Source organism: Equus quagga, chromosome 15 (assembly GCF_021613505.1).
Source record: "Equus quagga isolate Etosha38 chromosome 15, UCLA_HA_Equagga_1.0, whole genome shotgun sequence".
NCBI lineage: Eukaryota > Metazoa > Chordata > Mammalia > Perissodactyla > Equidae > Equus > Equus quagga.
Window position 1 is genome coordinate 72,222,905 of NC_060281.1, and position 24,050 is coordinate 72,246,954.

The 24,050-nt window shown below is 43.8% G+C and overlaps 1 protein-coding gene across 1 annotated transcript in view; it reads right to left on the bottom strand.

The window, feature by feature from the left end:
- Nucleotides 1-6,703: 6,703 nt before the first annotated feature.
- The window catches only part of PPP1CC (protein phosphatase 1 catalytic subunit gamma), an 18,099-nt gene continuing 752 nt past the window's right edge, over nucleotides 6,704-24,050 (bottom strand). The window contains exons 2-8 of the mRNA XM_046640116.1: nucleotides 15,793-15,924; nucleotides 14,633-14,863; nucleotides 10,334-10,438; nucleotides 9,054-9,277; nucleotides 8,711-8,845; nucleotides 7,908-7,968; nucleotides 6,704-7,003 (exon numbers count right to left, since the gene is read on the bottom strand). Of these exons, the coding sequence (XP_046496072.1) occupies nucleotides 6,933-7,003; nucleotides 7,908-7,968; nucleotides 8,711-8,845; nucleotides 9,054-9,277; nucleotides 10,334-10,438; nucleotides 14,633-14,863; nucleotides 15,793-15,924 (959 nt within the window). The 3' untranslated portion in view covers nucleotides 6,704-6,932. The remainder of the gene's footprint in view (nucleotides 7,004-7,907; nucleotides 7,969-8,710; nucleotides 8,846-9,053; nucleotides 9,278-10,333; nucleotides 10,439-14,632; nucleotides 14,864-15,792; nucleotides 15,925-24,050) is intronic.

The window sequence follows — 24,050 nt, forward strand, 5'->3', positions numbered from 1 at the left end:
GGGGTGTCGGGGAAGGGGATAAAGCTGGACCTACTGAAGCCAGGGAATCTCATAGGAAGCTGCCGTTTTTGTGGGCCAAAACCTTTATGACATTTTGTAGGCATTCTCACATGGTTCAACCTAATTATAACAGATCCTAAATACTGCTGAGTAAATGGCATAAAGAAGAAATAAGCCTGCCACACAGAGGGAGAGAGAAAGAAACACGCCTGTCTCCATCCTGGCACTGGGTAGAGGGAATTAAGAGTTCTCTCCTGAGAATTCACAACGAGGGCCTGCAGGTTTGAGGCCTGATATCACGATACCTATAGGATCCGACAACATCAAGCAGGGAACGCTGAGACTCTATGTTGCTACCCCCCCCCCCCCCCAGTCCACTAGCAGAGGCAAACTCCAATCTTCTCTGGTGGAACTCAGCTTGAATCCAGGCCACAGAGACTCCCCAGGGAGAAAGATGCAAGGAAAATAGGCAACTCTCAGTCACAACCGGGAAACACAAAGAAACAACAATGAGAACCAGTAGGAACAGATGACAGAAACAGGCCCCAAAGACTTCAGATATTGGAATAGTCAGATAGAATATAAAATAACCATGTTTATTATATTTAGAGAAACAAAACATAAGTTTAAAAAGATTAGCAGAGAATAAATGACAATGAAGCAGATTTTGAAATCAAAACAAAAATAGAACTTGAAATAAAGACATAGTAATTAAAATAAAAATTCAGGGGCTAGATTAAATAGGTACAACTGAGGAGAAAACTAGGAAACTAGAAGATAGAGTTGAAAATATTGTTGAGAATGAAGATCATAGGCACAGAAATGGAAAAAAATGAGAGGTTAAAGAGAAATGGAAGAATGATATCTCACTCCCATCTCATTATAAATCTCCAGAGAGAGAGAATGGAAAGACGAGCAAAGGTAGTAAGTTCCAACACTAATAATGCATATTAAAGTTGCTGAAGTAGTCACCAAAAGAACAGTCATAAAGAATGTAACTTCTGGGCTGGCCTGGTGGTGTAGCAGTGGGGTTCGCGCATTTGGATCCTGGGTGTGGACCTATGCTGCTCATCAAGCCGTGCTGTGGCGGTGTCCCACATGTAAAACAGAGGAAGACTGACACAGATATTAGCTCAGGGCCGATCTTCCTCATCAAAAGAAAAAATATATATAGAACTTCAAACCAACAGAAAAAAAGTGGAGGGGGAAAAAAAGGCAAGAAAGGAGGGGGACACCAAATTTCACCCTCAAAAGCCATAAAATAGGAATTGAGCATGTCAATACGGATACATCTCTAAAAAAATAAGTGTCAAAAGAAACCATTCACAGAATACATACAGTATAATTTTCTTTATATGAAGTTCAAAAATTGCCAAAATTTAACAATATATTGTTTAGGGCCAGTCACAATAAAAAGCAAGGAAATGATTAATCTCAAATTCGAGACAGGGGTTAACTCTGGAGGGGGTGTGTAACTGGGAAGGTACACAGGGGCTCTAAGCTATTGGGAACTCTCTCTCTTAAACCAGGTGGTGGGTACGTGGCTGTTGTATATATTTTAGTATTAAGATACTTCACTAAAAGAAATAGACACTAAAAAATATACAGCATATAAAACATATAACACATAAAATGGTGATACACGTTGATACACACACACATTGAAATCCACTTAATAGACCCACAACTAAGATATACAACCACGTACCGGGGGGATTTGGGGAGATACAGCAGAAAGAAAAAAGAAATCCATTTAATTAAATTACACACACACACACGCACACACACACACACGCACACGCACAATCAAGAAACAAAAAAAGTGGCCCTGGAACCCCCTCAAGAAAACGCTGGTCTCCTAAAGGTTTTGTTCAGATCTGCAGAAAGTTTCCCTGATCTACCGTGTCCCATGATGCAATGCTAAGCAAGGAAAGCAGCCAAATAAGTCTGAAAGTGGTTCCTCTTTCCACCCAGAGTACTGGGACTGAATTTCTTAGCTGGTTGGGTCTTAGACAAGGCATGGCCAGTCTGAGGAGGCTCGAACACAAGGCTGTGCTGACGTCTTACCGATGCTGGTCTGCAAACACAAGCCTGGAAGCAGCGGCCAGTATTTCTCTTGGAACAGTGGTTTCGATCCTCGGGGCTGAAGCTGGCAGGGGACAGGCAGCCCCCAGCCTCTGCTTCTACAGAGCGGCTCTGCCTTTATTCATCCTACATAGGATGCCTTTGTATGATTTTGTTTGAAGCCTCCACCTGTCAAAACAGTTTGAACAGCATTCTCTTAGAGGAACCCTGGCTTTCTGGATTTGGGAAGAGAACGTACATCACCTTTCTCAGCCCTAATTGTAAAAATGTAAAAGCAGAGGCTGAAGTTTTGAATGAAGTGTTGACCTGAGCACGATTATGGACTTTTAAAATAATCTTATAAAACGTGCACCCAATAAGCAATTTGCACAGCAGCAAACCCTGGGACAGCTGGCCTTCTTTCCTCTCGTCGCTAGTCCCACTGTCATGACAAACACCCAGTGGCCCTAGAACAGCCGAGAGGAACGTGGGGTAGACCTGAAACTGACCTAGGCCAAGCGGGTGAGCAAAATCCAGCCAACGATGAAGCTGGGCGTATTAGTGTTTACACTGCACGGCTTCCCGACTGGCGGATTATTTGAGTCCGCCACCTGTTAGAGTCGGCTCCAGCTATCCCTTAATCATTAGAGTTGGCACTAAACCCAAGATGCTGGTGTTTTGTGGGTGGGTCATCAAAACTTGGAAAGAAGTGGTTTCACTTTGGGAACTAAGAGGTTTAGAATTTGACTCCTCTAAAGGCTCGTGGAGCTGGTGAATGAGCAAACCTCCAGCAGATGGCACGTGAACTTCTGCCAACCTCAACACGGACATCTTCGTCCTACTCGCTCTCCTGCCACACCCACCTAACTCGCCAGGGTTTGGCTGGAAAGGTCAAGCAGCTAGTCTGTCCCAGAACATAATGATTGGTTACTGTTCTCTTGTTCACCAGCCCTGAACAACTGCTGTGTGGGCTGGTCCTCTCTGGGAGACACAGTATTTGATACTGTGCTAATTGGGCGGCTGGAAGAAAAAAAGGAATACATATTTTTAAATTGCTCCTTACAGTTTTTCTACAGTTGCACCAAATACACATCTTGGCTGAATGATTATTAAAATTCAGTGTTTGGTCACAGCCAAATATCAGTGTTAGAGAACGAGTGGTTTGGGACCTAAGAATGAATTTGAAATCTATCCCAAAAAACTTTGACTGTCAGAATTTCCCAAAGCTTGACATTGGGCAGGAATGATGCTTAGCATCATCAGTCACTTTACTATCTGTAATACCAAGCAGAGCTGTTACCTGAGGCTGGCCCTGCCACCAAACTGAGCGTCACATCCTAACAGTAAGATAACTCGGGGTTTAATTTACACAGTCCCTCCATCTCAAGCCTTGTGCAGCACCTCAAGATGCTGAATGCCTTCATTCCAAGTGCTGTGAACACTTAGAAGACTGCTGCCACCCCGGGTAATTTCCAAGATTTTGCATGCCTTGTATTTAAAAATTCTTAAACGTTTGTAGCTCAAAGAATATATAGTACTTCCTGAACTTATCTAGGTAACAATCCATTTCCCTATTTAATTATTGCTTTCTTAGTTTTAACTTTTGGATTACAAAATAATGTTCATAACTAACTGAAGTGCTTTACTCAATCCTACATTTTATTCTTTCAATAACTGACTATATACACATGACATAATTTTCACAACTAAAGTGCTTACCTGTACTTGGAATTATTCAGATAGCTGCAATAATTCTGAATCCATGCCTGTCTGAACTATTGAAGCTACGGTGCTGAAAAGACGGCGCAGTCATCTCTGTGATCACAATCACTCATCATGAGCTAGTTCAGCGATGCCAAGAGTGTAACTCTGCTTTCTATTTCAGTCTTGGGCTGAGGTTGAAAGCACTGATAGTATGTCACTTTCACTCTCCATCTGAAGCTCACATACATAATCCAGCAAGGAGGAGTAGAAACTGACTTTTATCTGTGCCTGGACCAAGTTTCCGTAACTAAGTTCCTTTGTGTTGATCTCAGAAACATTCTTTGGAGTCTTACAGTCGTTAACTGAATGCTTATTATGTGAAAGCCAAGTTGCAGGCATTTCTTGTGGGTTTAATCTTCACAATTCCACCACTAAGTATTCTAGTCCTGTATTCTATAGGTGAGAAAATCACAGCTTGGGGGAGGGGATGTCCTATCTTTCTGGTCCAGGCTCATGTGTACATCTGACTTGCAGAACTGAAAAGTGAAGAACGATTCCTGCAGATTCAAGCTAGCTGGTGTGCAAAGCTGGATGAGCTTTGGGTCTGTCTGTTCTCCAGTTGGGAAAACTTCAAACCTTTTAACCTCCTTTCTGTAAGAGCTCTTTAACGTCTTCTGTGTACCCAAACATGAGCACACATTCCTTCTTTGCCCTCATGCAGATCACCAGCTCTAGCCCCCTTCTCCTAAATTCACGTGCTACTCAGGTGAGACCCCTGCCTCAGTGGCTGTCTCAAGTCACATGCTTAGTCTGCAGACTGCCAAAATAAGCCTAACATTCTTCATGCAGCAAGCCCCCGCGATGGTTCTTTTGTCTTTCTTGGCTATCACCATGCCCACCTTGCCTTACTTTACCAGTGGATCTTCCATCTTCACTTCCCAGCAAAGTGAGTTTCCTGTCACCCTCCCTTCACGGTGCCACACAGGGGAACAGGTGATTCCTCTTCCGTCCATCAGTCGCTTGGTGCCTTCTTCCCAGCTCAGCACCCAATCATTGGTTATTAGGCCCCCAGGTCCCATATTCCATTCATGCGTATGTTACTTGGGAAGCCTTTAGTCTTCAGATGCTTCAAGAACAAGGATGCTATGTTAGCATCTGTGTTTTTCACTGCAGCTAGATGTGGGCAGGCCTAGTCAAGCAGGTACAAATCAGTGACTTCAACAGGTGGGTTTACACTACATAGAGGATTTAGCTTTCTTTCTGAATGGTTTTGTACTGGGGCTGTCCTCCTAACAGGAGGAACTGTCTCTTAAAAAAACACTTAAAAGAAAACTAGAATTTAAAATACTACACTAATAATTGCAACAACTTCAGGTTTTCTAGAGCTTCTTTCCTCTGCGGCAGAGATCTCTAAGTGTTCTGTATGCAGTCAGTAAGCAGAAATGCTTAGCTGTGCACGGCTCAGTTCAGCTCACAACGCAGCTACAAAAGGCAGGTGCTAGTGAGAACTGAGCCACTTGAGATAATCAAACACAGGAAACCGCATTAACTATAAGGCAACGACGAGTGAACACTTACTGAATACCATTACGAATGGAGCCTTCTTCCGAGCTGATCACGTCACTTCACTCAAGATTCACAGAGGCAGTCACATCGTGGCTCAGCATTCGAGTCACTTACTCGAAACAGCCAGAAGGGCCAGGACTCAGACTGAGCGTATCCACCAGCATAAAGGCAGATGTGGCTCCAACCACGCATGGAGACGAAGGACGATGAGAAGACGCAGTTAGCGCAGCCTGGGACGTGCAAGGCAAGGCCTCAAGTCCTGCTGTCACACAGGAGCTCGCGATAGTTGCGTCTGCCCTAAGACCCATGTTCTAAAACCAGCCTGATTTTGTTCTCTACCTGACTAATACTATGCCCACGTTCTTTCTGAAAGAACTTTGAGCTGGATACCGCACTCCACCCTCTAGAACCCAAGTAGAGTGGCCTGACTTTACAACTTTATAGGATTTTGAAATCCTAGAAGTGACACTCCTGTTAACATTCAGGGCACAGATGAAAGCCACGTGAAACCTGCCTCTGACACAATCCATTAACGATCATCTTTTTCTTCCTGCAGTCGGAGAGGTCTCCGAGAATCCGACAGGGAAGTAAAACAATACAAATTTGGATTTGTGACAAAATGCTCAGGAAGGCGCCAGAGGTCCCGAGGTGCACCCCCTCACTGAGAGAGGAGCACACCAGGGGTGAGAGACGCGGCCAAGGCCTCGGGACCATGCTTGTTAGCACAGGGGGGCCAGACCAGAGTTCCTGGCTTCTGCCTCCACATGCCACTGCCAGGGCCAACGGCTTCTCACTAGGCGGTCCTCTCCCAACTCCCGAAGGGAAACCAGTTTTTGATGGAAGAAAGTGCTTTTCAAATGACATGCTCTTCACCCACTTTTCATGTACTTTGAGAAATTAATACGCATTCCACACACTTGTAACAAGTGTAGTAAGACACAACAGCGTGTTCCATACAAATTAGGGAAGGGAAAGGAGAGCAAAGAACTGTGAATGAAGACATCGGTGAAGCCAGAATAATAAAGCAGCTCTTGAATGTTACCGCCAAGTTCAACTGAACCCAGACAAAAAGAAAACGATGGATACAGATGATGTCACAGCTCACTCAAGTCCCACAGCTCCCCACAGAGCAGGGGAAGAGAGTCCAAGCTTACCACTCTACCCCAGACACTTGGTTACATCCAGGTTGGAGCTCAAACAACATCTGCATCCATATTACACGCCACCTTCGGAAAACAGATTATTTGAAGGAAGACAAATCCAAATTGAAACTGTGTGGTTTCCAGAGCCATTTATTCATTAATATCTCCTCACTATGCCATGAACAGTTCTCCTGTGCGTATGTGTGGATAAAGAGACACCGAGAGGATTTAACAAGTTCGTCATTTAATAAGTCTGAATTCATTTTCACCACATGGTATTGTACACGGTCATCTGCTGAAAACAGATTTCTTTTTAACAGATCTTAGTTTAAAAAAGTCATAGATACTGTGAGCTCTGTATAAACTGGTGGATAGTAAGTTAGTTCCTTTGTTTTGACTTATAAGCCTCAACTTCACCGCAGAATAAAGAATGTAGGCCAAAGAAAGCACAATCGGTCACTCGTATAGAACAGTATTGTTTCTATAATTTGAAGCTTTCTGAATGGTCGAGTTCAGGCCTGATGTAACTGTAAAAAGATTACTTAATGAATAGACTATATGGAAATTGTACAAAATGTTATTAACTTTAACCATTAATAGCTTAAACAGCACTATGTTACTAACTGCTATTCAAAATCAAAAAAACCTGTTTTTGATTCCCCAAGAAGGCGGCCTGCGTACATAACCACGCCACTTCGTACTTAGGGGCGTGTCAATACATACTTCAACAGAAACTTTGGCTTTAGGAAAAGAGTCACAAACATTTAAAATAATGGCTTTAATTGTCATTTTTAGTATACAGTAGGGGAAAGTGTGCTTTAATTAAATATACATCATACCAGTGATGCTGGCAAGGTTGGAGTTACTCCTAATGTTGAGAGCTATAAAAAACTAGTTTGTACATGACAAGACAATGCGAGAAAAAGAGCAATCCCTTTGAAACAAAATTTAAAAATAAAAAAAATATGTTCACAGTGGTTTGTATCAACAGTATGCATTTTCTGACAGTAACATGTACAGATTGAGCACCCTAGGGCTCTCTTTATATCCTAAAGAAAACGAGCATTTACATTATTCATGGGTTGAGGTGAATTAAAAAAAGATCAATTATACACTTACCCCTTAGACAGGATAAACTGTCCTAGGGTGTACAGCTTTAACACCATCATTAAAGTTGTTTGCAAAAAGGAACAGAGAATTAAAAACAAATATTTTTTCTTGGGAGTGGAGAGTCTTTCATTTGCTGTTATAACCAGCAAATCCCATTCATTAAGTCAAAAATGGAAGGGGGGCCGCAGAAACACACTATTTGAGCAAGCTGACCAATACACATGACAGTTTTAAAAATGAAGGTTATACACTATATGTTACAAGTCCCAACCAGGCAGTGTCAAAAGGACATCTATTTCTTTGCTTGCTTTGTGATCATACCCCTTGGAGGTGTTACAGGTCTCGTGGCATTTGGCTTCTTTTTCTCCGCAGGCTTTAAAATCTGCAAAGATTCAAAAGAGAGTGCATTTTAGGAAATATACTCAACCCATAATCTTCAGATTCTTTAAATCCTCTCTCAATCTCTGGGGGCTGTAAGTTCTCCCCAATAATTGGCAAAAAAAAAAAAAAAAAAAGTTTTAATTCATGTATCTGAAGACTGCTACGGGGCTTCAGTGGCTTTACATTTCTGATTGGGCCAGCACGAGGTTGTACAAGTTTAATCACAATAAGTGAGTGAGAAAAAGACTGAGGCAGACTTCAGGCGTAAACGATGCTTTTGTGCTGAGTGAAGACCAAAGGACGTCACGGTGAGTCAAAAGAGATTCTGCAGAAACTGGACTGGAGACGGCGGGGGGAGAAGGGTCAGCACAAAGCACAGCCGGCACGTGGCGGGCAGTCCTACTCTCCCAAGCAAGTGGTGATTTCACTTCAGCTCAACACTACAGCGACACCGTAGTCTTAGATTTACAGTAAAGAGGCCATAAGGCATAAGGAGCCAATCAATTATTTTTACCTATTTAAACAATGCAAACATAGTTAGATTAAACACTGGGGCAAAGGGTCTATGATAACTTTTTCCTTTAAAAGGGGTCCGCTCATTACTGAACTAGGACAAATACTTGTTAAGGGAAAATAAAAATTTAGTCTACACAACATAAATGAACAGTAGGCAGAAAGGAGTAATTTTTTTCTTGGTAAAATTCAGACATAATAAAAAGAAACAACACTGAAGACATCCTTACCTGAAAAGAACACATTAGCGTTTCGTCCACACTCATCATGGCACCTGCATTGTCAAACTCGCCACAATAATTGGGTGCAGAAAACAGAGTGACCAACTGCCTCTTTGCAAAAAATTCGTATCCATCTTCAACCACCTTGGAGAGAAAATGTTTTCAGTATAAGTAGGTGCAAATTGTAGGTGAGTAAAACCACTCTTCAGTTTCCCGTTGAGCCTGATATCCTGTAGGTCATTTCCAGAGACATTTTGTATAAATAAGCAATACCTACCCACCAAAATCAACAAGGAGAATCTGTGCTCACACACATGCTCTTAAGTGTACATGTAAAATTCAAAATCAATACCTGATGGGCTCTACATATAAGATCCAAATCATGCTTATGGAGAAATTTTGCAACCACTTCTGCACCAAATGTGAAGGACACTCCTCTGTCATTTTCACCCCAGCCTAAGACATCTTTATCGGGGTCAGACCACAAAAGATCACAAAGAAGACCTTGATCTGGTACATCAGTTGGTCGCATAATTCGCCGAATCTGCTCCATAGATTGAAGATCTGGTGATAAACCTATTAAATGAGAAAAAAATTACAGAAAACAGATTTAAAAAGGATGTTAGCACCTTAACAGTTCCATTTGTCTATAGAGAATGACTGTAACACAAAAGCTTAAATTAAGCTGATGGCTATGTTTTCTTATTTAGCTTCAGTTAAAAACCAAGAGACTCAACTGAATAAGCCCTGGAAATTGTTGTATGAACTAATTTGTAGGGCACGGTATATGGCAACAGCTACCTCAACATACAGAGCCCTGTTAAAATTAAAATCCAGGGACTTCAAAACTACGCCCCTACTCCCTTCAGTGCCGCCTCAGTTGATGAGAACAAGGAACAAAATACACTTCAGATCTCACTGCTGACCATCCGCAATGACCGAGCACAGAGGACGCAGACGCTCAGGGGCAATGCAGCTTTGGAGGAAACTTGTGCCGTCCAAGGACCATCAGATCTATCTATCAGACCAGCTCAGATGTAGCTGACTCTCACCTGAGTTTAAAATCCCATGCCCAACTCTACCAAAACCAGTTTAAGGATAGGAGGCCAGGGATAATGGCTTTACTAAAATAAAAAGTGTGCTGGCTCTTTGAGGGCTAATTTCTGACCACAGATAAAAAGAAATCATCTTCTCAATTACTATTTTCATTACATTATACAAAGCACAACCACTGAGCAAAGCAAAGCCGCTTTTAAAATCCAAGTCAGAAAAACTTCTGAAAGGAGAGGATCAAAAACAGACCAAAAGAAAGTCTATTCCCATTTTCAGTATTCTGGAGGATCTATGATACAGCCTATTAATTGCTATTCACTTTATGTTTAAAAATACTTTCTGCTCTATTTTCAAATCAAACTGTTACAGAGCCTAGAATTTCCTGTGACAAATCAATTGCTTACGTCAGACTTCTATCCAAATGAGCCTGGATGCGCCAGAGTAGACCCGTGATGGATCACATCGACAACGGAGATTTACCTGACAGACGGACTCATTCCAATGACAGCTCACAAATATCAAAGTGTACACCTTCAGAAGAGCTCAAAATCTATTTGGAACTAACATCAGCCCACATACCTCCATGACAGCAGAATATTTTCTCATCTACGATGGCTGCTATCGGTAAACAGTTAAAGCAGTCTGTGAAAGTTTTCCATAGTTTAATGTTATATCTTCTTTTACCTGTGGAAATTTTAGGACGGTTAAAGAGACTGGGTCCTGTAGGTTCATTCTCTCAGGACAACTGTCCCCAAAGCAATGTTCTGATCATCCTTTAAGTAAACGAGAACTATGCTTTCATTAAAAATCTCCTGGAGGGGGTTTAGGAGAATTAAGATATATATAATACTTGGAGATGTCTAATCTGTAAGCACAATTTACATTTTCACATGAAATATTTAATAATTCCATAGAAGTTTGAAATCAGAATTCCAGACACAATGATTAAGGATTAACCATAAAACCCCAACAATTATGGGGTAGCCCCAGCTCTGAAATCTAGTCTGTTTTGTCCAGTCTCAACCCACAGGTAGTTCCTACTTCTAAAGGCAATTTCTGAACAACTTATACACGTGCCATAACCATCTTCCTTCCGAGGAAGGCTCTACGAGTGAAGACCCACCCCATCTCCCACCACCCTCCATAACCTACTGGTACCAGATAATCCCCAGCTTCTAATACTGCAGCAGGAAGCACGACCGGGGGAACACAGCTGCTTACTCCAGGCACTGCGGGACATCTGTTCCCGACACTGCACGGGTGCTCCCCATAGGAACGCTCTTATAGGGTGGTTATGTTCCCATGAGCAGCCCACGCGTTCCATGCATGTTCTGGCCTAAGAGTGTGATTCGGACAGAAGCACGCCTTTAAAGGCACTGTTTCCAGAGGAAAATTACGTTTTGAGTTAAAAACCTACTCGGAAACCTAAGAAGTACAATTGTGTCTGCAGTGGTGAGGACAGCCCAATTGTTGGGATGCCTCTGTCTCCCGTACCCTCCACACTAGAAAAAACCAAAGGTCAAAGCAATCTTTATTCATATACCAAGAGTTTGCCGTCGGTCTCTTTTCTTACGCTGGGGACAAAGAAAGGTTTGGAGCTGTACCTCTTCCTTCGGTCAGAGACCGGACCACGCAGCAGGCTTCCTGAACTACACCTTCCGCCCACCGCTGCTCAAGTTGGGCAGGGAGCTGAGCACAGGCTTGAAACAGAATGCAGAGCAGGACTACTGCCTCTTCTAAGAGTTTACCTTTCTACCTGCCTGCGTGTAACTCTCACCACGGCTCACCCTGTTTTCTATTTCTTTGAAGGCCACTAATTCCCTCTGTCCTGTATGTTCCTTCACTGGAGGGTTCTGGAAGCTTAAGAGAACTCCTTTCTAGGAAAAGCTGAAGAGGACCTTGTGCACAATCACCATGTCCAATTTCCAATGCTGACAGTAACAATACAAGAACGGGGCTGGGCTGGGTTCTCACCCCCACCTACAGAGTGATGTGGTGCCTGGTTCACCCAACGGCTTGGCTCCCCTGGAGTTTCCCTTTGCTCATAGGCTGCATTTGCTGCAGCCAATGAATCCTCTTCCTTCTTGAAGTGGCTTCGCACCTTGATGCCACGCAATCCAGTTTCTCTTGCAGACTCCTCTGCTGTTTGTTGGCTCCTCCATCAAAAATCAGGATACTTCCTCCTGCTGTCTCTGAGCATTTTAACTAAGTCCTGGGCCCCTGCTTTCTCTTCTCTCTACACTTCCTCCCTAAGGCTACTTCAGACCACCAGGAACCTCTGGCTTGGATAATCACCAAGGTCTCCTCAAGCTTCCTGGGATGCTGGGCCAGAACCCCTAATGCAGTTTCCTATTACTACAGATCAGATAGCTCTGGCATCAGAAAAGGTAACACACATTCACATTTCATCCACCAACAGACATCTCAGCCTTTCCAGGAGTGCAGTCACAAAGCTGACTCAGAGACAACAGGAGGAAGAATCCTGATTTTTGATGGAGATTAGCCCTGAGCTAATATCTGCTGCCAACCCTCCTCTTTTTGCTGAGGAAGACTGGCCCTGAGCTAACATCCATGCCCGTCTTCCTCTACTTTATATGTGGGACGCCTACCACAGCATGGCTTGTCAAGCGGTGCCATGTCCACACCCGGGATCTGAACCGGTGAACCCCAGGCTGCTGAGGTGGAACGTACGAACTTAACCACTGCACCACCGGGCCGGCCTGATTATCATCTTTTAAAAAAAAAAAAAGTCTGCAAACCATCAACTGAAAGCTACCTATCAAGGACACTTTTATGCCCAGGACTACTCCTGGCAAATTATACCTGCCTGAGAGGAGAGGAGGAAGCTTGAGTACAAGGTCAATAAACGAGTCTTGGTGACCAAACAAGAGCCAAAACTGACACCAACCAATGCCGACCACCTACATCATTTTTAAAGGCCTCTGTGTTAAATACAAACTCAAAATGATGTGGCTAATATCCTCATACTAGGATAGATGTCACAACAAAGAGATAATCTGCATTTGAACTTCATCCTCGAAAACATCAAAGTGAGCTAACAGCTGTGCAAAAAGAGCACTTTATTTTTTTAAATTTTTCGATCCAAACCGGTGAACCCTGGGCTGCCAAAGCGGAATGTGCAGAACATGCGCACTTAACTGCTGTGCCACTGGGCTGGCCAGCCCCGGAACCCTTTCTCACCATTTAAAAAGCAGCACCTGTAACAAATATTCACAACACAATAGCCCCGGAACCCTTTCTTACCATTTAAAAAGCAGCACCTGTAACAAATATTCACAACACAATGTTCTAACTCCCTGCCTCTCATTTCACTCCCGAAAGAGAAGTAACTGCCTTACTAGGACTTCTCTGATAACTCACTGCCAACAGCAAGGAGCTTTCTTGCCAAAGATTCAGTTGTCCCAGTCAGTTCGGAACTCAGAGGACTCTTCTCCCACCTCATCTTATCTGCTGGGTCTCAAGGCCACGGATGGGCTAGCACTCACTGGGGGAGAGGGCGGGGCAGGAGGAGGAGGGCTAAGCCCGTGAATGCAGTGCACTTCTAACAAATGAGCTTGTGGAACAGCCTATGTGAAACTGGGATGGGAAACGCCACACCCAAGAGACCAAGGTTATCACGACATACAGTCTGCAGCTCGGCCGGTGACAGTGCTTCACCAGTCTCGGTACAATCACACTGACAAGCGCCAGTAACTCAAATTCCTCACCACCCGTCTCTTCCCAGCCTGAACCCTCTCTCCCAGCAGAAATGATGGCACAAAAGGACAGTGGAGGTAAGGGTTCAAAACATTTTTTTTTTAACTTTTTAATTATGTAAACAGCAACAATAAAAAACTCCACCCAAACTGATTATTTTCAAGGCTTTAAGAATCTTGTTTCAGGGCGGGCCCCGTGGCCAAGTGGTTAAGTTTGCGCACTCTGCTGCGGCAGCCCAGGGTTTCACCAGCTCAGATCCCGGGTGCGGACATGGCACCGCTCATCATGCTGTGTTGAGGCAGTGGGCATCCCACATGCCACAACTAGAGGGACCCACAACTAAAAATACACAACTATGTACCGGGGGGCTTTGGGGAGAAAAAGGAAAAATAACATCTTACAAAAAAGAATATTGTTTCTGTCAATTATGAACTCAAAGTGGATGTTCAACTAAATAATCTAAAATGGGTCATAAAATGTCTAAAATATTATACAAATAAGAAAGAATTTTAAAACAAATTTGCTTTCTCTTTTCTACACATTTTAGGATAGTAACTGCCATTTTTCCTGGGTGCAGATGTGCTAGAAGGAAAAAAACTATATCACAAATTTCAAAAAGTAACTATTTGTATATTGCAAGATTTCATTTCTATGAAATATCTAGAAAAGGCAAATCTACAGAGACAGAGAGATTAGCGTCTGCCTAGAACTGTGGTGACGGTTGCACAACTCTATAAATTTACTAAAAAATCACTGAATTGTATACTTAAAATAGACGAATCTTATGGATTGAAAGTATATCTCAATAAAGTTGTTAAAAATAAACTATTTGGACAGGTTCTCAGATCATACTAAGAATTAAGTTACTGATGGATATTCACAACAGTTACCTTCAGAAACCACCACTGCTGTCATTCCTTCCTAATCTACTCCCCACGTCATAAAGCGTCCAGGGCATGATTACACTGCGGGGGCAATGTAATTCTTCTACCCCGAGAAAGAAAACACTAAAATAAAAACAAGTCAATGAAACAGACACATGAGATGATAACAGTGCATCGAAACTCTCACAAAGCCTAACAGGAAAAGTGTGTGACAGTTCTGTCTGTGACCAACTACCCCAATTTAAGTAACTCCTCCTCAGACGAACAGAGTACTTACATTCATCATAAAATCCATAAATTCTATTGATGCTGGCACATTCATGGTTGCCTCTGAGAAGAAAAAAATTCTCAGGATATTTGATTTTGTAAGCCAGTAAGAGGCAGATAGTCTCCAACGACTGCTTCCCCCTGTCCACATAGTCCCCAAGAAACAGGTAGTTGCTCTCTGGCGGGAAACCACCGTACTCGAAAAGTCGAAGCAAATCATAGTATTGCCCATGGATATCACCTAGAAGCAAGAATTTCTGTTAGACAGCGTCTTCATATTTTTAGTTCAATTCACGAACAAAGCTTTGGAAAGACATTCTTTAAACATTCATTGCACAATGGCATTGACTTCTAATCACGAGAATTAAATGTGACAGCTAACACATTTTCAATCTTGTATCATATTTAGTTCAATGGAGCTTAACACAACTTTTCAGTGTATGTGTTTGTCCAGAATCTCACACAAAATTCAACTAATTAAGAATTTATTTTGTGGAAAGGATTACTGCCTAGGCAGGCCTTCTTGCCCAGTAACATGGTTTTCCCTTCGAGGTCGGCTGATCAGCACCAGATCTCCGAGAGCCCGGTCTCCGGGCACCGTGTTAGCGCCCTGGCCCCGCGGCAACAAAGGTGCACACGCCACACCCACTAACCAGCAGGCTTTCAACTCCTCCCTGCCAGATAACGCCAGAGCGTCTGACTTTAAACACGCACACGTGCTTTGTCAAGGCAGTCAAATGTCTGGTAGACAACGTTTAGTTTGTTTTTATACAGACTATCTGCATCTATCTATCGTTCCCACAGGAGAACTACAGAAAGGCAGCAAGGAAGTTGGCAACACTAAGTGACCAGTGTTGCTTTAAGCTCAAATCTAATTCCCACATATTCACATAGTTCAGACCTTTTCCCAGCTCTCCACTTGATTTCATTTCTTTCCTTTCTTCTGAAATGTTTATATTCCTTTAGTGAAATAATTTTTAGAAAATCTGAAGCACATCTAAGTAAACTAAGCGCATCAGAGGGATTCACTCTAAAGCTGCATTTAACTTTAAGTAGTTCCAGGTTGTTCATAAACAATAAACGATTCTGCCGGCTGACACCAGGGCATCGACAGATCTTCGCCTCAGTTAATGGCGGAACCAAAGACGACTGGCAGTGTGCCAAACATACCACATATTTTGAGTGGCGCTTCCAGTTCTAGTAGGATAGGCTGACTGAGAAAGATCTCTCGAGACTTTAAGCACAGTCCTCTGATTTCATTCTCCTGGAGCTGGACATTCTTACCAGGCTTGGACCCCCTCACTGTAGGGGAGAAAACCTCCAATTAGTGAAACGAAGTCAAAATACAATTTAACACAAAAATGAAAAATATCTGAAAAGATACAAGTTTTGATTAAAGAGGGGGCAAAAACATAGTTTAAGTAGCTTTCTGCCTGGCTTTATTTTCAGGACACTTAGCAAGAACATGATTTTAATGCCTAATTCGAATCTTAAAACCCTAGAGAGGATTTCAGAGATTATGTAGCTGCATCCTCTGTACGGAGTGAAGACTTCTTCACAGTATCCCCAACACGCGGCCGTCCTCCCTGCGGAGGAGTACTAACTGTCAGGGGGTCTTCCTTTTACACCTCGCTGAAATCAGACTCCCCACGGCACAGCTCAAGGCCTGTTCTTCACCCAAGCCACCCAACGGGCCTGTTCGTCCGCAGCCTGACCACCAGGCCAGCTCTTTTTGCCTCCTGTCTTGTCTTCTCTTCTCCATCCTTACAAATGAATTACTACCTGTACAGCAGAAGATTTTGTTACAGAATCGGCTCTAAGACCCCTTGTTTTAAAATGTGAGATTAGAAATGCTCAGAACCCTCCCTCCGCGGTGTTTTTCAGAGCACATGGGTATCTCCCTCAAGAGCCTCAACACTGTAGGCTCGTTCTACATATTTTGCTGTGCAATTTCCGACGCTGCACTTTGAATACAACCATGCCTGTACAGGGCAAAGGATGTCAGCATGTGCTGTAAGAAGTATTTCCTAGTAGTGTGAACAGCTAAAAAGTAAAAAAAGAAAAGGGAGAAAGAAAGCGCGGCACAGGCCCAGGCGTCCTCAACTCCCAAGAGCCCGCACCAGAGCACCGTGAGCACCACCACTGTCGAGGCGAGGCGCGGAGACGTCCTCCGGCCCTGCAACAGCTCAGCGATCAGCAGGTAGGAAGGAGCAGGAAATGAAATTTTCTGTTTAGATTCCAGTTGTAACCGATTAGACAGTCATTAAATACAGATTAAATAGCACTGAACTGCTAAATGTACCTTAATTTTGCAGTTATGAAGTGGCCTGCTTGCTGGCAGGGTCTGGTTAAACAGGGGGACTGATTATCCTCAACTTGCAATCAAAGTCTTAATACTTGTTTTGTACAAAAGACTATGAAAGCAGTTATTACTTGAACTAAAACTGAAGCAAAACTCAGGAGCAGACTCGACACAGAGCACAAGGCTGCACCTTCCCACGACGAAACCCGACACAAAGAGATTCAGCATCGGCAAGGCCACAAAAGCCACCAGGCTGAAGCAATAGTGCCAAGTCAAAGTTTCTCAGTTTTGGAAGCTTTGTTTGTATTCCAATTACAAAATCACCTGGCCTAACAGCGGAATAAAAGCAATAGGTTTAACTGGTTTGTATCTAGCTTTGTTCCGTCAATATCTAAGTAACATTACAGAGTAACAGAAATTACAAATAAAAAACCTATGCCTGATGTGAATTTTTTTCCATTAAAAAGGGCTGTGTCTAAATTTGAGAAACAGTGTCCCAGGCAAAGCCATCCTTCAGCCTAAATAGCCACTGGAACCCTGAATTCTCTGAAGAAACACATTTTGAGCAGAAATGGAACACTGTGTAGAAGGGTATTATTTTTTTCAATGAAAGACAGTAACCAAGAAAGGATGACAAGAGGAAAGGGTCAACTCCTGAAGCACACAACGAAGAGAAAACGTTAAGGGACAGCGCTGGACTGGGGGCCAGGAGCCCTAAGTTTCTGCACTGGTTCTATAGCCTTGGGCAATCACTACTTTGGACCCCAAAATATGTAACTGAACTAAATGACTGCCAGTCTCCTTCTGATCAAAATATAATGAAAAGAGAAGCAATTAAAGGGAAAGTATAATGAGGGAAGATACGAAATGGACGCATATATAACACAACTGCCACTGAGCAACATGAAAATCATCTGGAAAAATGATTCTTCCAGAAGAACCACTGTAACTTTTTTCTCTCTAGACCCACACACAGCAGAGACACACTCCTGGTGGAAAGACGGCAGGGTGCCTGCTTCAAAGGCCCGAAGATCCCAATCATTAGTGATTTTACCACAAGTCAGCCAGAGCTTGGGCACACTGCCCAGCAGGAAACTGCTTATTGGCAAAGAGGGGACTCCTAGAAGCTTCTGGTTTCAACCTGAATCTTTTCCAGCAAAGCCCCACATTTATGAATGAACAGCCCACTAGAGTAACTGGCTCACACCTACATGGAACGAAGGCTACACTTTCTATGTGAATGCGATCAAATTAAGTCAATACCATCAGATTAAATCGATGCTGCTAAATAAATCTTACCGGTTTTGGAGGCTTCCTACCACCTTCAGATCCGGTTTACGGTAGTTTTAGTTCTCTTACTCTGTTTCTCTGTTTGTCCTCTGGGTGGGAGTGTACAGAGACCAGGAAGAAGCAATATTACTAACAATTTAAAAGTTATTCTTAACGTGGAATGAGTTTTTCCAGAACAAATCAAGATTTATTTTATGTTTGAAGATGAGTGCTCATTAAAAACTACCAACATGATCCCGAAGCTTCTCAAATTCCCTACAATTAGCTCAAGAAGTAAAATTATAAAAATAGAAACTCTGCCAAACCACGTTCTACCAACTGGCAACTACCCGCTCACCCTTCAGAACGGCTTGCTGTTGCCTCACCCTGGTGAGCCTCTCCCCTCACAAGGCTGCCTCACGCTTTCTGAACCGTCTCAACACCAGGCCACTATCCAGCACACTCCGAACCTCGCATTATGACTGCAGGTTCTGATTCCACCTATTCATCTGGAACCCCCGGGAGAAGGCAAACCCCAGGACCACACCACTTGCCCTGCAGTGTACATGCTGGGGCCAGTGTATGGCAGATGCTCAAAATTTTGTGCATGAAGGAAGTCTGGATAAATCTCTTAAGTACCACCGACTTGTGGCATTAGAATTAAACATGAATTCCAGACCATATACTTCTGATAACCAAAAAACGGCTTCTCTGCTTTAAAATTACAGAGCAATAATGTTATCTTCCTATCACGCTTTACTAGAATATATTTCTAGTTGTGAAAATTTAGGATTACTCTTAAATTTTGAGTTGAAGATAACTGGTCTAACAGGTAGAAGACAAAGATTTCAAAATGGGTTTCGGCAGCCCAAGTGAACATCGCATATATTTCTTAAAATGTCTACATCAACCAATAGCATAAAACCCTATGGCACTATTTCCAATGTCCATCAAATGGAATGATGTATTAGTTGTGGCTAACACTTACTGAGCACTTCCCACGTGGTAGGGACCACGCTAAGGCGCTTTACACTGCCACTTAATCCTCACAACCACCCTACAAGTCAGGCACTGTCACTTCTCTCCTCCAATCCAGGCCAGCAGAGGTTCAGCGACTGGGTCCAAGGGTGTACGAGCCTGTAGGGAGGACGGCAGGCCCCAACTGCCTCGAGGCCTAGCGGTGCTCCCACCATGCCACCCTCCCAATTAAGAATTTGTTCTTCACTAAACCTCCAAACCAAAGGAGTTTTTACAGGACAAACTAGTGAAGCCCCAATACACAGTCACTGCTCCCCAAGAAAAATTTGATATGGGATATAAAATCATAATCTATCCTCGCAAATGGGAAACATTAAATAAAAACCAGATTATGCAATCTAGTAAGACTATTAATACTTATTGTTCATGCTTCAAACAGTCAACCAACAGGTGCTGGGCACCTATTCAATGCCAGAGCCTGTGCTGGACGCTGGGGACACCCTGGCAACAGGCTAGACAAGAACCCTGTCGTTTTTTTCGGGACGCTTACATTCTAGTGGAGGACACAGAAAATAAGACAAACTAGGTAGCTGCAGACTGTTATAAATGCTGGAATCAGAAGAACTCTCTCTCCACAAGGATTATAAAACTAAACACTCACCTTAAGGATAACATCTTCAATACCATTAAAAAGACAAAGGCTTGGCTATGTCTATGTTATGGCTATTAGCTACAAAGAAAAACTCAAACAGTAGTTTTGCTCGATAAACATCAGTGACTACTCACTTCGAGGCTATGTTGAGTGCATGACGGGAGAAACCTACACAAAAAGGAAACTAAGTGGGAATCCAAGGGCTATCACCTCACGATACCCAAGTAGTAGTTCAAACAGTACATAGCAAATTATTTCAACAATTGCCAGTAAAATCCAAAATACTCCAATGAATAAGAATTCCACTCTCCAGATGGAAGGTTTCATGAATCCAGGTGTTAGGCACTGCATGGAATAAAATCGGCAGGCACTGTGCACACATGTTGGTTAGTGATCAATACATTAACGTATTCACCTTAGACCTTCAACATGTGACTTGAGTAAAAGCTTTTCTTTATCTGGCTAGAAAGGCAGATTCAGAAAAAGGCATTATTGCTTTTACCAGCAAAAGGCTGTTCTGTACAAACTTATCTGATCTATGTATCTGGTAAATCACTAACAGGAGCACATGATAAAAATTTCCATGCAATTTTATGGAAAACAAACTGATAAGTATAACTTTTCTGACAACTTGGCAACAAGCAAAGCAGAGATGAAAACTATGAAAGGAAATTTAAGACTACTTTGGGATTATTTATGAGGAATAAAAAAGTATTTTTCTTGCCCCTTAATTAAAAGTCCGTAACTGTTGAAAGGTCTTATTAAAGGAAGAGCACACACATACAAAAGCCCCAGCTGAATTATAACGAAGTCTTAAAACCTAAGACTGGGACAACCAGTATAAAAGTAAGTCAACAGAGATTTTGCTGTTTTAAGGTAATCCCATTAAAGTAGGTGGTAATATTCTTACGCCACATCATATTCATTTCAGTGACAGAATCTAGAACTTGATAGTATTTCACAGATTTAGGAAAATAAGACCTCAAATCAAAACAGTGAATATTCGGAACACTGAAACTTTCCCACAAACAACTGAGTTCTTTTCTACAAAAAATACAAGCTACAAAACTGTTATCAAGAATCATTTGGCTTCATTGCCAAGTGGCCAGCAGGAAGACTTCCACTCTGTGACCATCTTAATTGTTTCCACCCCCCGCCCACGCTGACTTTCCTATCTGCTGGCCTTCTGCTTCGGGCATTTAAAGGCAACATCAATTTCTCAAAGCAGACAGCCGGGATATAGCTGCAAAACACCGTCTACAGCCGACTAACCGGCACTGGCACATGCTTTTGCAGAAAAGGTCGTGGATCAACACAGGACTGCAGTTTCAAAGACAAAAGAACCCCCTCACCACCCTCTCCCGCGGACGGCTCCGAACAAGGCCGGGACGCCTCCATTTCCCCAGCTCAGAGGAGGGAAGCTGGCCTCTGCCGGACGTTCCCCCAAGCACAGCACGAGAACACAGACCGTCCTGCTGCAGCGCCTTCATTGAGGCCCCCGCTCCCGGCAGGTAAGGGGGCGCGTGGGCCCTTCCAGGCTGTGGTCAGGACGGTGCAAGCCGCAGATCCATCTCCACTCGCAGGAAAGGACGCGGCACACAGCGGACATGCGGAAGGAGGGTAGAGCAGGGGCTCACATCACAGACTTGTCCTTAACTTAGGGAATTAATAACACAACCTTACTGTTAGCCTTTATCAACAAAATGCCCTATGAGAACTGATCCCAAGAAAAGCCTCTAATTGTTAAAATGATCAGATGTGTAAAGAAAAAACAATTGCAGAGCTCTCATTAGGAAAGATTATTTTTGTTTTCCCCGATCAGCATTTTAAGAACTTTTTTCTTTGCCATTATGTTTGTCCATTATCTTCAGAAACTGCTGTCTTTTTAACATTAGAAAATAAACATGTTCCATGTTACACCAAAAAGCTTCAGCTCTTTATTTAGCAGATGGGTTACTTAATTTTAGACTTTCAGAATATCTGAACACTATCTCCAAATGGCCCCTTGACCTCAGAGGACTGAGTCAGGAATCACTCTCTGAGGCGGGGCCGAGGTCATATTTAAATGACCACAGCTGGTCCAGCAGCTCCGCAGAGCCCGGCGCGGGCGGAGGCCGACAATGGCCGTCTTCAGGGCAAAGATGCTTCTCTCGAACCAGGGCGTGAGGAAGTGACAACTGCCTGCCCTGCAAGGACAGCGCCAGCCATAGTGCTCTCGAACAGGGTCGCCCACAAAGGAAAACTGCCCCAAGCTGCACTTTCTCCAACAGCGTAGGAATCTCAGACAAAGCCAACAGCTGGCTTATTTTCTCTCCAAACCTCCCAAGTTTTACCCTGCAGTTATTTAAACGTTGAACATTAGTTATCTGAAGGAGTTAACCTAAGGTTTTCTCATCAGCAAGGCAGAGCAGGGATGAAAGTTTTCAAGGTGGATGCAAAGGTGCTGTTTCGCTTAAAGAAAATTACGCAGAGTTTAAGCAGAAAAGCACTGCAAAGCTGTAGTGACTAAAATCTAACCCTTTCTTAAGACTCCGCTTGAGCTGCTTTTTAGTCCTATTACCGAGCGGCTTCTCAACCAGCTTGTATAGTCCTCCACCTAAAAAGACACAATTCTGAGCACGTCAGAACGTCTAACAGGGTCACCTCACCAAACTCACACTCCCTCCATTTTCAGATACACTTAAATCTTAATTAAAATTTTTAGGGAAAAAGGTTTTTGGGGCATTACAGAAATCACAAAGTGTACGATCAACATCTTCTAAGTTGGATGTATATGTATTTCCTCAATGGACCATCTTCAACCATTTCTCTGTCAATTTATGAGAAAAAAAGTTCAAGTATACTGCACAGCTAGCCCATTCCCAAGGCATTAAGATTCAATGCTTTATTAATTTCAGTGAAAAATGAAATACATAAAAAAACCTGGTTTTCAAGTGCAATATAATGTAGAGAAACTATTATAAAGAAACAATGACTGATCTCACTTTTAGATGATCTAAGTTTATCAAGGCAAAATTTTTAACACAACTTCAAAAATACGATTAAAATTAGCAAAATTCGTTATATGAATAGAGTTATGGGCAACCTGGGACCTTAAGTTAACAACACTCAACCGATTGTAAAATTGTAACGTTTCTAATCCACACAATTTCTGTTTTCCCACCCTTATCTACCCAAACACATCCCCGCACAGATAAGCAGAAGTTCACCTAAAAATTTAAAATGAAACTATTTCACACAAAGTTCCTTCCTTATTGCAAACTCTCTGAATCCGGTTCTGGCCCACCGCTGCCTCATGTAAATCAGAGCTGTCTTCGCCAGCACGAAAAGCGCGCTGTGCTGCTGAGAATAAACGCCCGGGGCTCAACGAGCGACCAGGTTTTCACCCGCAAACGGCAGCTTCATTTCAACAGCATTTCAGGGGTCCGTTCGGCGGGTTTTCCTTTTCTTTCAAGAAAATACAAAAAGGAAAAAAAAAAAAACCCGCAGAGATTAAGAAAAGATATTTTCAGGAGTTTCATTTTAACAACTCAATCCAAGACATCTGCAAATTCTAAGGACAGGGCCGCCCCTGCGTTCCAGCAACGCTGGAGGAGGGCCGCGCAGAGGCGGACAGCGGTCCATCCCCGGCCTCCGTCCAGCCACCCCGCGCCCCATCCAGGCAGGGCCGCGAGCCCCCCGGAGCCCCGAACGGGCCGTGCGCCCCGCGGAGCCCGACCGCCGCCTCCCGGCCCGCGAGGCACCTGCCGCGGCGCAGGCAGCCCGGCCAGGGCGCACCCTGCGCGCACGGGCCGCACGGACGCGGGCCGGCTCCCGGCCGCCACCAACTGCGTGACCTTGCCCCGGTGCCTGCACCTCTCTGCGTCTGAGTTTCCCCCACTAACAGCAAAAAAGCACCCGCACCCGCCCCGCACGGCTGCAGGGAGAACCGCGTGAAACCTGTGCCAAGCGCTCAACAAGACGCGCCGGCCGCGAGTCTCGTCTCGATTCGGGGTCGCACGCCGGGCGGCGACGGCCAAACTGTCAGCTCGCCGGCTCCTGTCCAGACGCGCGCTCGGAAAGGGCGCGGGGACCTCGGGACAAGGGCGACTTGCAGCGGGCGGCGGGCGCCAACACCCGGCCCCGGCCCCGGCCCCGCGAGGCGGGCAGGAAGCGCCCGGCCGGGCAGCCGCGTCGCCCCCAGACGCTCGCGGAGGACGGGCGCCGCAGGCGGGGAGCGCTCGCCCG